General features: G+C 38.2%; 1 protein-coding gene and 1 non-coding gene across 4 annotated transcripts in view; both read left to right on the top strand.

The window, feature by feature from the left end:
* Positions 1-12,428, top strand: part of POLA1 (DNA polymerase alpha 1, catalytic subunit) — a 191,627-nt gene that overhangs the window by 26,804 nt on the left and 152,395 nt on the right. For all 3 annotated transcript variants that reach the window (XM_015302675.4, XM_015302671.4, XM_040669778.2), the window contains exons 17-26: positions 51-112; positions 831-920; positions 2,529-2,645; positions 3,433-3,608; positions 5,271-5,400; positions 5,732-5,851; positions 6,965-7,061; positions 7,624-7,748; positions 9,502-9,651; positions 9,879-10,001. In XM_015302675.4, coding sequence (XP_015158161.2) covers positions 51-112; positions 831-920; positions 2,529-2,645; positions 3,433-3,608; positions 5,271-5,400; positions 5,732-5,851; positions 6,965-7,061; positions 7,624-7,748; positions 9,502-9,651; positions 9,879-10,001 — 1,190 coding nt within the window. The remainder of the gene's footprint in view (positions 1-50; positions 113-830; positions 921-2,528; positions 2,646-3,432; positions 3,609-5,270; positions 5,401-5,731; positions 5,852-6,964; positions 7,062-7,623; positions 7,749-9,501; positions 9,652-9,878; positions 10,002-12,428) is intronic.
* Positions 7,319-7,449, top strand: LOC112531632. The gene has a single exon (XR_003073527.1). It is a non-coding gene; the product is annotated as a small Cajal body-specific RNA 24 (non-coding RNA).

Below are 12,428 nucleotides of genomic sequence, written 5' to 3'. Positions count from 1 at the left end.
GGGTACAGTTAAGAACACGTACGTAAGAACAAATATAATTTATTTTGCAGCTGTTTCCAAACCGAATGATTGCATTTTTCCTTATGACTTCAAAGAAGAGATTAAAAAGAAGGTAATTCCATTTGGTTGGTAGTGCCTCTTAAAATATGAACGTTGTGTTGATTTGGGTGAGTTGTGTAAAAGAAACGTGTAAAGGAGTGGCATGATTATTTCATTAGTTTTCCACTCCACAAACCTAAATCTTGGTATTTATTTTGTGTTGCTGTAAACAGAGATGTCTGCTTTATGTGGTTCAGTACTACTGTTAGCAGTGCTTATAAGGTAGATGGGCTGTTTAGACAAGAGAGTTCAAATTTTTTGCAAAGAGGTTGAAAATTGTGATTAATTTTCATTATACACAAGTACGTACTCAAAATAAACTAGGAAATTTTTTTTCTTATATAGTAGTCTGTCAAAATTTACCTTTTCTAAAGGGCATTGGGAGGGTTGGCAGAACGATGAAGTAACCTATTTTCGTTTTTCCTCTCTTTTTGTATGATCTTAAGCCTGTGAATGAAGAATGCACATGGAGCATTTACCTGGTGTGCTTGATTCCTAGGGGGCTCTTAAAATATCAGTAGACACCTGCATACAAAAGCAAAATGGAAAAAAAGCCTCTGAGAAAAGCTTTCTATGTCTACATGAGTGAGAACAAAAAGCCTTGAATTACAGAAGGAAAGGGAGAGCTCTGTGGTGCTTTATTATTGTCTTGTAACTAGCAGGGGAAAGGAGATGTTTCCATTTTAAACTTATTGGGTCATTGAAATCAGGTGCTCTCTTGCTCCTTTTAGAATGCTAAAATAGAAATTGCTGCAACAGAGAGAACACTGCTAGGATTTTTCCTCGCGAAGATTCACAAAATTGACCCAGATGTTGTTGTGGTGAGTAGTTCTGAGACTTTCAGAGTTAAATTAAAGTCTGTTGTCAGCTGGTCAGTTTTTTTTCTTCTGCTTTCTCCCCTTTTAGTTTCCTTTTACGTTTCTCCTAGAATGCCTTATGAATTGAATTTGCTTATAAGACAGCAAATATACTTTGGTACAAAGATAATACAGAATTTTACCCTGAAAGCATTTTAGGCATCCTATTATTTTCCATAATATCTGAAATAGGTAGTATTTCGGTAGTATTTGAAATAAGCATTTTTTTCTTTACTCAGGAAGACCATACAAAACAAAACCCTCATGATTTTCTAGAAAAATGAAAGCACTTTGTATACTGAGTCTGTTTCAGTTTAGATGCTCTTATAAGTTGTATCACCATTTATATTGTGTTATAGTGTAAATCAAAATGTTGACCTACACAAATCCTTGGGATCTAAGCAAAACTTTGTAATGGGCATTGTTTTGTTTTCTACTATGTTGGCAACTGAGGTTTTATTATAATTACTCATTTTCTATTTTTGTGAAGTTTAAATAGCATGTATTTTTAATGACATTTTGAAGACAGTTTGAAGTAATCTGAGGCTGGCTGTGTGAGATTTCCTACTCTTCTGTAAGTATGTACAAATAATTAGAACAAGTGTTGAGCATAGGAAGAAGTGAGCAGTCAGATTCCTGATGGGATCAGCTCACTGCGGCTGGTATCCTGTGTTCCCTCTACAAGCCTAGCTTCTAGGTGGTAGTGGTACGAATTAATGGAAAGACTGCAGCCAGTGCTTTTAGATTTGGGTTGCCAGTTGTGGAGATGTGAGAGCTCTAAGCCTAGGAACAGAAGAATAGTGTCAGTGTAGTTTGATTTGCATCTGGTTTAATTAGTGCTGTTGAAAAACAAGATATGGCAGCATAGGTAGAGGGCCACTCAACTGCAGCTGTAGTGTGCCTATTGATTTCAAGAAGGTTCTCATATTGCACGTATCATACTATGCTGATGTGTCTGAATAGTGAACCTGCACCTTCTGGTGATTGACTGGTCCACTCCACATAGACTCTTGTTCAGCAGGGTAGCATTTTGCCTACTGCAACAGTTACTGGCCAGTGCTATAGACATCCTTAGCGCTGCTTAAGCATTAAAAACATTGCAGGAGTAGTCTCATATGAAAACATTGGATGACAGATCTTCCCATCTGGATTTAACTGTGCTTACCTGCACTATCAAAGGAAATAAAATAACGTTATAATAATGACAATAGGAGTAATAAGAATAAAGAGAAAAGGTATTGCTCATAGCTAACCTTATATGCTGTATAAATAATATAATTTTTTTCTAGAATGTTTTAAATCTTCATCTTTGTTATCAATGCATAAAGCTGAATTGTGTGTTATGAGCCAGTTGTAGAGCTGTTTTTGGTATTCTCCTGAACAGCATTGTTAGTGTTAAGACTAATGAGTACTGTTGATGAACATTCTCTTAGAAAGTGCTTTCCATGAGGGAGATAATGCCATCAATTAGATGAAAAAATCACAAAGGGCAAAGGAATACCAACTGTGTGAAAGTAAGTCTTTCAATTTGCATTTGTGGTAACCTTTTTTTGTTATTTTTTCTGCTGTTAGGGTCACAATATTTATGGATTTGATCTGGAAGTGCTGCTTCAAAGAATTAATGTGTGCAAAGTCCCTCACTGGTCCAAGATAGGTCGACTGAGGAGGTCCAATATGCCAAAACTTGGGGTAGGAAGATTGCTCAAGTCTTTTAAGACCCTTTATGTTGCATATGATTAAAAATGAATTAATTTTGATGAGGAATTGTAAATGTGACACTGATGTATTTTGACTGTTGGTCATGCTAGATTTCACGTGTCCCAGATCAGAAGTGATGAGTGTTTATATGACTTTTATTACAGTAATAAGCTAAACTAATTTTCAAGTTAGGCTAATTTAGTTTACAGATTTCAAGTCGATGATGGTCATGACAGATTAATTGCAATAGTCTTTACTGTAACTGTCTTTGTCTGCTGTAACTGTGAAATGAGAAAATGTAATTTGGATTGATTGGTGAATCATCCCACTGAGAACTGCTAGGTTAATAATTGTGTAATTCTTAGCATGTATTTGTTCAGAGGACAATGTATGAGGCTCAGAATATTAAAGTACGGAGCCTGACTATTCCTGACCTTCCTAGAGAGGCTGAGCTGAGCATTTTTCTGTAGCTTGTTCTTTGACTTTTGGTCCTGCTGTTGCTACAAAAAAAAAGTCCTTGTACAAATAAACCCATACCCACATTGTCATTGGGACCGTTCAAATTGTTTAAGAAAAAAAAAAATCAATACCACTTTCACAGTGGTTTAACTGGTAATGAATTCATGTAGCGTGTGAGCATTTCCAGTGGTAGATTGGTAGACGACTTGACCAAGTTCTATAAGTGTATTTTTTAGGTATATGTTCTTTGTTAAAATGTGATTGCTTCATTTTGTTCGTTGTTTTGGTGTTTGTTTTTTTTCCTCCCTACTTGGTGAAGGGTCGAGGAGGATTTGGTGAAAGGAATGCTGCGTGTGGTCGGATGATCTGTGATGTAGAAATTTCAGCTAAAGAGTTAATTCGCTGCAAGAGTTACCATTTGTCTGAACTGGTCCATCAGATTTTGAAAACAGAGAGGGTAACAATTCTACCAGAGGAAATTCGAAATTTGTACAGGTATGTTGCTGACTGGTGTTTTTAATCCTTCAATGGAAAGTGTAGGTGCAATTTAGAAAACACTGACTTAACATATTGGTGTTTGTAGAATAAAATAATTATTCTTAACGACGAACTGCGTATTACGTGACCTTGGTGCCAGGGGAGGTCATAGAACAGTTTATCTTGAGTAAGATCACACAGCATGTGTGGGACAGCTGGGGGATCAGGCCATCATAGGTTTGTGAAAGGCAGGTCCTCCTTGACCAACCTGATCTCCTTCTCTGATTGGATGACTCACCTGGCAGATGAGGGAAAGGCTGCCAATGTAGACTGCCTGGGTTTCAACAGAGTCTCTCAGCACATTCTCCTGGAGAAACTGGCAGCCAATGGCTTGGACAGGTACACATGTGATGGGTAAAGAACTGGCTGTATGGCTGGGCCCAAAGAATGCTGGTGAATGGAGTTGAATCTAGCTGGTGACTGGTCGCAATTGGTGTTCCCCAGGAGTCAATGTTGGAGTCTGTCCTGTTCAGTATCTTTATTGGTGACCTGGACGAGGGGATTGATTGCACCCTCTGTGAGTTTGCAGATGACACCAAGTAGGGAGGAATTGTTGATCTGCCTGGGAAGGCCCTACAGAGGGCTCTGGACAGGCTGGATTGCTGGGCTGAGGCTAATGGGATGAAGTTCAACAAGGCAAAGTGCTGGGTCCTGCACTTTGGCCACAACAACCTCAGGCAGTGCTGCAGGCCTGGGGCAGAGTGGCTGGAAGACCGCAGAGGAAATGGACCTGGGGGTGTTGGTTGGTGCTTGGTTGAACATGAGCCAGCAGTGTGCTCAAGTAGCCAAGAAGGCCAATGGCATCCTGGCTTATATCAGAAAAAGCGTTGCCAGCAGGAGCAGGGAAGTGATCGTCTGTTTGTACTCAGCTCTGGTGGGGCTGCATGTTGAGTGCTGCGTTCAGTTTTGGGCTCCTCACTACAGGAAAGACATGGAGGCCCTGGAGTGTGTCCAGAGAAGGGCAGTGTAGCTGTGAGGGGTCTGGAGTGCAAGTCATATGGGAGATGGCTGAGGGAACTGGGATTAATTAAGTCTGGAGAAGAGGAGGCTTAGGGGAGACCTCATCGCTCTCTACAACTGCCTGAAAAGAGGTTGTGGCAAGCTTGTGGTTGGGGTCCGTCTGCATTTTCTCCTGGGTGACTGTGATAGGATAAAAGGGAATGGGCTCAGGTTCCACCGGGGAGATTCAAGCTGGATACTAGGAGAAATTTATTCTCTGAAAGAGTGGGGAGGTGCTGGCGCAGGCTGCCCAGGGAGGTGAAAGAGTCACTTGTCCCTGGAGGTGTTCAAAGACTATGTAGGTGTGGTACAAAGGGATGTGATTAGTGGGGAAATATTGGTGGTAGGTGGATAGTTGGATTAGTTCATTTTGGAGGTCTTTTCTAACCTTGGTGATTCTTGAATTCTATGATTGTGTGTGCAGTGCAAATTGATTTGTGAGACTTGATTTTAGATACACTACTAGGATATGCAAACTATATATATTTTTAATTATTTTCTTGTCGTTAAAAGTTAAATTATTATTTAATTCAATGCAGGTGTCCTAAAAGTACCAGATGTGTTCCGTGTAGTATACAAGATTGATTTTACTTTAACGGGACGTTCCACTTCTTTTTCCAGCGATTCTCCTCACTTACTGTTCATGCTGGAAAACACCTGGACAGATGCCAAGTTCATTCTTCAGATCATGTGCGAGCTGAATGTTCTGCCACTAGCCCTACAGATTACAAACATCTCTGGAAATGTTATGGTACGCTTTTATGACTTTTTCCCCCCTCTCTTTTCTTCCACAAATTTCGTGCTGTTTTTTTTCTGTGTTTTATTGCTAGTTTTCAGTTATAAGCACCAATTCAGAATATACAGTACTGTTTTTTGTCATAGTGAGTGAGAGTTTGATAATTCAATCAAATACTAAAACTTCCATAACATGATTACATTTGAGCTTTGTCTTTGCTAACGATGCAGCGTAATAATAATGCTAGGTGAACTTAAAATAGTTGAAAGAAACTTCTTAGTTTATATTTGCACACCAATGTTTGTTTTCTATGCTTTGCTATTAATTTTCTTTCCCCTCTATGTAGTCGAGGACAATGATGGGTGGACGTTCTGAACGCAATGAGTTCTTACTGCTTCATGCATTTTATGAAAAGGACTACATAGTCCCAGACAAACAAGTTTTTAAAAAGCCTCTACAGAAGCTGGTGAGTTGTTTTTTTCCTTTGGGAATTCATATTAAAAAGAAAAAGTAGCATTCTTTTGACCATTGGTCACTGAGAACATAGCACAAACACCCCGTTTTAGATATAACTTAACTTTACAATTTAGGATTAATTCAAAAAAGGTTTTTGCCCACTTGACAGTAAAGAAATGTTTGTTTGAAAGGCACGTTGTATCACCTTTCTCAGTGTATCACAAATGTATAGAAACTCAGTTCATCTTTCAGTTTGAATTGAGCCGAATAGTTGCTTGCAGGAGAATATTACACAAGACAGGCTATGTTGATTAATGGATGTATTCTTACTCTATGGTTAAGGAAAACTTTTACTGACAAACAGTTCTTCGAGTATGTTTTATAAGGTGTATGGTTGGAGAATGTGGGTGAAAGATCCAACGATGTTTAAGAAAAAAATTATCTGAATGATGCCATTGCAATATATTTACAGAAACATCTATATATTTATTAGCAACTGCATTAGAATTTCAGAATGCATTTCTTTCACTATTTTTTGCTTTTTACTTTTAAGTAAATTCAATAGAATATTTCAGAATAAGAAGTACTTTTGTTTGTATCACTGCATCAAAGCAGTGCTTGAATTTTAATTGGTTCACAAGAGCTTTGAACCCTTCAAAGAAAAGTTCTTAACGCAGTGAAACAAATAGCAAAATACTCTTTAAGTCAGTAATACTGTTTTTATTTGCTTAATTAAAGCTCGTTGTTGTTACTTCCAAAAAACTTATTTTGATTTTAATTGGCAAAGATACTTCTTGTGGGTCATGAGTTGATTTTTTTTCTTGCTGTCTATGTTTACAAACAGCGAGAAAATACAGAGTAGAGCTATAGTGAATGATAACAATTCCTTCAGTCTTGGTAATCTCTTGTGATCAATTTGTTCCCCTATAAGTTGGCTTGAATTCTGTTTTGAGATGCTGAGAGCTTTAATAAAGGTCATGATGAAAATAGCATGTTTTGAGTGTATTTTAAAGGGAACTGTATGCAGTGGCGCTCAATTTTGTATTTGATTTGTCAAGAATAACTCCTCTAACAGTATAGAAATTTTGGAGACCAGATAATGACTTGAAAATGTCAAATATAGGTGGATGAAGATGAAGATTTTGAAGATCAGAATAAATCAAAGATAGGGAAAAAGAAAGCAGCATATGCTGGGGGCTTAGTCTTGGATCCCAAAGTCGGTAAGATGTTGCAATTTCCTTTCTTCTATGAGGTTAGAGACAGGTAGAATATGTTAATATAGAGAGACTGCAATGGAGAGTGTATGTATCTTGCAGGAATTTGGTGTCGACTTGCTGTTTCTTTTTCAGTATAATACAATTCCCAGCATAGATTTTGGAGTTACTAACTCTTGGGAAGCTTCTTTTCTTAGCTTTCTGTAAGAAGATTAAGCTCTTGAGAGGAATTCAGACGTATATATCCGTATATACATTTCTAATGGACACGTAAGTTTTCTTTCAGTTTCTCCTCTATGTGGGGAAAGCTGTACTAGTGTCCTATAGTAACACAGAAGCTATCTGTTCAACTCTGATGAGTTAATAGAGTTGGATCGTTCCACTTCTGACAGCTGTTTGCAATGGGTATGATACATCTCAACAGCTATTGCAAGGGATTTGTGGTACGGAAATGTACTACAGAAATGAGATGCGATGTTTTACCGTCACTTACATATGAATTTTGGGGCTGGATGAAGTCCTCACTGAGACTGAATAATCATACCTTTTGTTTTAAACTCTGTTTTAGGTTTTTATGACAAGTTTATTTTGCTTCTCGACTTCAACAGCTTGTACCCATCAATTATCCAGGAGTTTAACATCTGCTTTACCACAGTGCAGCGACTGTCATCAGAAGCACAGAAAAGGGCAGAGGTTTGTCTGCTTTAACTTGTGACTGCCTTAATTTCAGCATGTTTTTTGTGAATTAGCTTTTTAAGAAATTGTTCTTATTCACTGTTTGGCTCCTTTATTATTTTCTTTTCACGCTTACAAAAAAGGAGGCTTGTTTAAAGATGCATCATAGTAAGTTTCGGTTTGGGGTATAGTATATATGCCATCTTCATTTCAGTTATACTTCTTTAGTGTCTTGGTTAGTTATCTCCTATCTAAATAAAATCTATCATTTTCTAATTTGGTATCCTTATGAAGCAAGATTTTTAAGTCTGGCACCGTTGGTCCTTTTCAGACCCGTGTTCTTCTAGCAGTTTCTCAGCTCACTGGCCCATTTCTTCATACCTTGGTAGAAGCGCCTTAAAGTTATGTTGCTGTAGAATTCATAAAATGTGCCATAGCGAAGGGAGATACAAGTCTCATGCTTGAGGAAGGAATATAATAAAACCACCTTCTATTAGACTCCAGGGCAGTATGTCTTGGATGTGTGTCAGGGAGCACTGCTGTGAGTATGTCAACTGCAAGACCAGCTTTGCTGAAATTCTCACTGTTTAAGAAAGCGCTAAACCATATTAAATGCAACTGAAGAACTTCATGAAGACATCCTTCTATGTACTGTTTTCTCAGCAGCTGTGTTGGCCATGGCCTGTCCATGGCTGCCTGTGTTCCTTTTCTCAGCTGCGTGGCACAGTTGTTGCTGGAGCTGTGCTTAAACTGAGGGAGTGAGCTTGTCAGGTCTAAAGGTTAAACCTGAGGCTTTTATTTTTAACTGAGATCGGCTCACTGGCTGGAATAAGTGTGTTGTCCATAAGTAGTTATGAGACTTAGTCTCATAACAAATAAAATACCAGTGCCACAGCAGAAACGAGGAGAAAAGTGTGTGGAGTTCTTCCATTGTATTTCCCCAAACTTGCTGTGAATTTATTCCTCTTTCTTAATTGTGCTTCAAATTGAAGCAGCTCATTTTGATTCTCTCATGTCATGATATTGAATCAAGCTTTAATGTCATTTCTTGTTAAGTTTCTTTTTAATCTGCTTTACTCGAGTGCCAGCCTTATAGTGTTTCTGTTACTCTTTGTGTGTTTCTCTCTCTTCCATTACGCTTGAAATATCTTTGCACTTTTGCTGAACAATCATTTCTTCACATATGCTAATAGGAAGAATGTGTGCTTTCTGTCGGGTTGTTCTTTTGCTGTGTTAGAGTTGCTTGGGGTGGGGTTTTCATTCTGTTATTACCGTTGATTTCCGTTTTGTCAATTACTGTGTTCAGATTCAGTTCCTCAGATCATGTGCTCCATTTTACAGCTCAGAAGGCCAAAAATACTTAGGAAAGAATAAAAAAAAAGTCGTATTAGTTCAGCAAGGAAAGGATTGCTTGTGCGTATACTTTTACTCATACCAATTGTATCTCTTTCACACACTCATATGTATATAAAAGTAAAAAAAATCTCACTGCTACAGGTCCATGTTTCTGTTGGATTGCCTCATGACAGAGACAGGCTTAGTCCCTGGCCCCAGCAGGGACCAGGTGGTGTAGTCAAATACTACAGAAAAAAGCCCTTCTGTGCCTGCTGTTGTAAACAAGCATGGGCTTGGATGCTCTTGCACACAGGTGGATATGAGCAGATATGAGCCGTGTTGTTTTTATTGTCCCCTTTTGGCAAAGCTGTTCACTTAGCACACTAAAACCTAACTTTTGAGCACAAAATGATAAGCACTGATGGTTGTTCGACAGGTGGAAGAAGAGGAAGAAATTCCAGAGCTTCCGGACCCTTCTCTGGAAATGGGAATTCTACCTAAAGAAATCAGGAAACTTGTGGAGAGAAGACGCCAAGTTAAGCAGTTAATGAAACAGCCAGACTTAAATCCTGACCTTTATTTACAGGTGTGTTTTATGGAACTCCTTTGATTTTCCTTCCACTCCCCTTAAGTGCACTGATCAGCCTTGCAGAATAGGGATGATTAGTAGTGAGCAGTGATTGTAATGTGCTTTTCTTGGAGCCCATCATTGCTGCAGACTATATAAAAAGCTGTGAATGTAATTTTGAAGATTAAGTTCTGCTCTCTGTTGGCTCTGGTTGTATCATTTTTGCTGGTTATGTTTCTTTTCAGTATGATATCAGACAGAAAGCTTTGAAACTCACCGCTAACAGTATGTATGGCTGCCTAGGATTTTCCTACAGCAGATTCTATGCCAAGCCTTTGGCTGCTTTGGTGACGCATAAAGGGAGAGAGGTAAGTCATTAAACATATTGTGAACACGTGTACCTTAATTTAAGTACCTCCTTTGAACAGGGTAGTGGTCTTCACTTGTTTTCAAACCTAATTTTAGTTTTGGAACTGTTGTTTTAATTTTTCCTGTACTGCATTTGAGAAGAAAAAAGGAATTTGGAGTTTGGGAAAGAATGAGATAACTGTCTCAAATTCAGACAAGTGGAAACTCTAGCTTGAGCTGTTTTTTTCTTTTTTTGTATGTGTTTAATTGCTTTGGTTTCATCAGACTTGATTATGGGGGGGAAAAAAAAAAAGGAAAAGAAAAATCAGGACTGTTTGCACATTTTCCATGAGTTTCCAGTTCTGCTTCATGCATTGGTCTTTGATTCAGTGGTACACATCAACTTTGGATGAGCTTGTCTTTGGTCAGTCTGTCTCGTGCCTTGGTATGTTGCCTGAAACCCTGAGTTTGTGACAGTGCTGATTAATCCCCTGGTGCCAATGGATTATATATTAGGGCCTTACTTTCAAAACCTGTTTGTTCTTTAAAATGAAGGTTTGCATCTTTTAGTTGATCGGGAAGATGGAAGAGCTCGTGTCAGTGTTCAGAGGCCTGTGACTCTTGTGAATTAAGAGTGCAGCTATCCTTGCTGTAGGTGCATTTATGACTCACAGCTGATGGGTGTAGTGTTTCTAGTAACACGTCTTTATTTTTTCAGATTTTTCCCTTCTGAACAGTTCTCTGGGGTAACCTCACATCTGCTGTCCTTCCAGGATTTACTTAACCTACATGTTTAACCCTAAAGGCATTTAACGAGGAAATGATTTCCAGCTTTGATTGCTGTAAATGAGTTATGCTTCCATGTGAATTCTAATGTTGACATTTTCTATAAGGAAATTTTATCTTTTTGGCAGAAGGGATGTTTCTGTTGTATTTGTCTACAAGACTGGCATGAAGAGTAGCTGCTGTATATTTCATAGTTTATGTTTCCTGAATTTTAATTAATTAATTAATTTGGTTCTCCATTAGTCATGTTGAGCACCTGTCACAAACAAGGTGTAGTATAGATACTGGAGCCTTTTGCTTCTCTGTTAAGATAGAAAATTACTTCTTAGTAGCACATACTGTTTGTTCTCAGTTGTCTGTGACTTACAGGATAGCAGTGCATCCAATTCCAGTGTTCCTGCATCACAGTTATAGAATCACAGAGTGGTTTGGGTTGGAAGGGACATTAATGGTCATTTAGTTCTAACACCATGCCATGGGCAGGGATGCCTTCCAGTAGATCAGGATGCTCAAGGCCCCATCCAATCTGGGTGTTCCAAAGTAATGGTAAAATGGGTTACTGTGTGGTGAGGAAAATCAGAAATAGATTATAGAATATGCACTAGGGAACATTTGAGATGCTTTATTTTACTTAATTGATTTTTTTTTTTTTGGTTCAAAGGGATTTCATACCTCTTAAATTTTGGTGGTACTAGGCCTGAGCTTGCATTCTGCAAGGCTTTACCACGCATTTGCATCTACAGTTTTGTAGTTGGTCTGAGTTTGAGGAAGAACTTAATATGTTGGCACAGCATTGGCTGAAAGTGTCTTGTCCTTGGTGAGTTCTAAAAGTAGCTCTGTGAGTTGGGTCTGCTGGGAGCACAGCACAGAGGTTCCTACAAAGGTAAGCAGGAGCCAGACTACATCTGCCAGCACTAATGCTGAAATCAGCGGGACATTGCTATCTTGGCAGGCCTCTTCTGTCTAGTCGAGCCCCTCCTATAGAGCTGAAGTTATCTTTTTGTCCTAGCACTCTGGATCCTGTGGAGATAACAAACTTCTGAAAACTTGAGTAGTTTTGTGCTGCTGTGGAAGTATAATAGTCTCTGATGAAACACGTATACATTCTGTTACAAAACCTTGCTTTTATGAGTGGGTAATTAATAAACAGATACAGCTTTGTTAGTTCCTTATTCCGCAAGTAGTAGTTTGTGCTGTAAAAGGTGTCACAAGATGTCACCTTAGTTTTCCAACTTGTTTTTATGAGTTGGAATATTTAATCTAGGAAAAATGTTACTCTGTAACTTCAGATTATTCAGATTACCCTAAATGCTAATATAAAATTGGTCAATGTTAAGTATTGGGAGATTTGGCTCTTCCGTATGGAAAGGTAAATTGAAAAATAATTGTTACAGGAAAGATATTATTGTTCTAAACTTTAATGGCCTTTATGTTTATAATCATAAATATATTATTATTGCAATGTTATAATAATTATACATAAATATTATATATATAAATATTTTTTGTAGTGGCCTGAGCAAATGCAGGTGAATTTGTAGATGTCTCTAATGCAGATGTCTGAGTGCGAAAAATCCTGTATAGGTTGAAGTGAAATTAATATTTCCTTTGCAGAACTACAGTTCAATTGTAAGTGTTGTCAGATTCATTTAAAGCAGAGA

Source organism: Gallus gallus, chromosome 1 (assembly GCF_016699485.2).
Source record: "Gallus gallus isolate bGalGal1 chromosome 1, bGalGal1.mat.broiler.GRCg7b, whole genome shotgun sequence".
In the NCBI taxonomy this organism is placed as follows: domain Eukaryota; kingdom Metazoa; phylum Chordata; class Aves; order Galliformes; family Phasianidae; genus Gallus; species Gallus gallus.
Note: the sequence above shows the minus strand (reverse complement) of the source record. Positions and strands in the feature narration are given on the sequence as shown.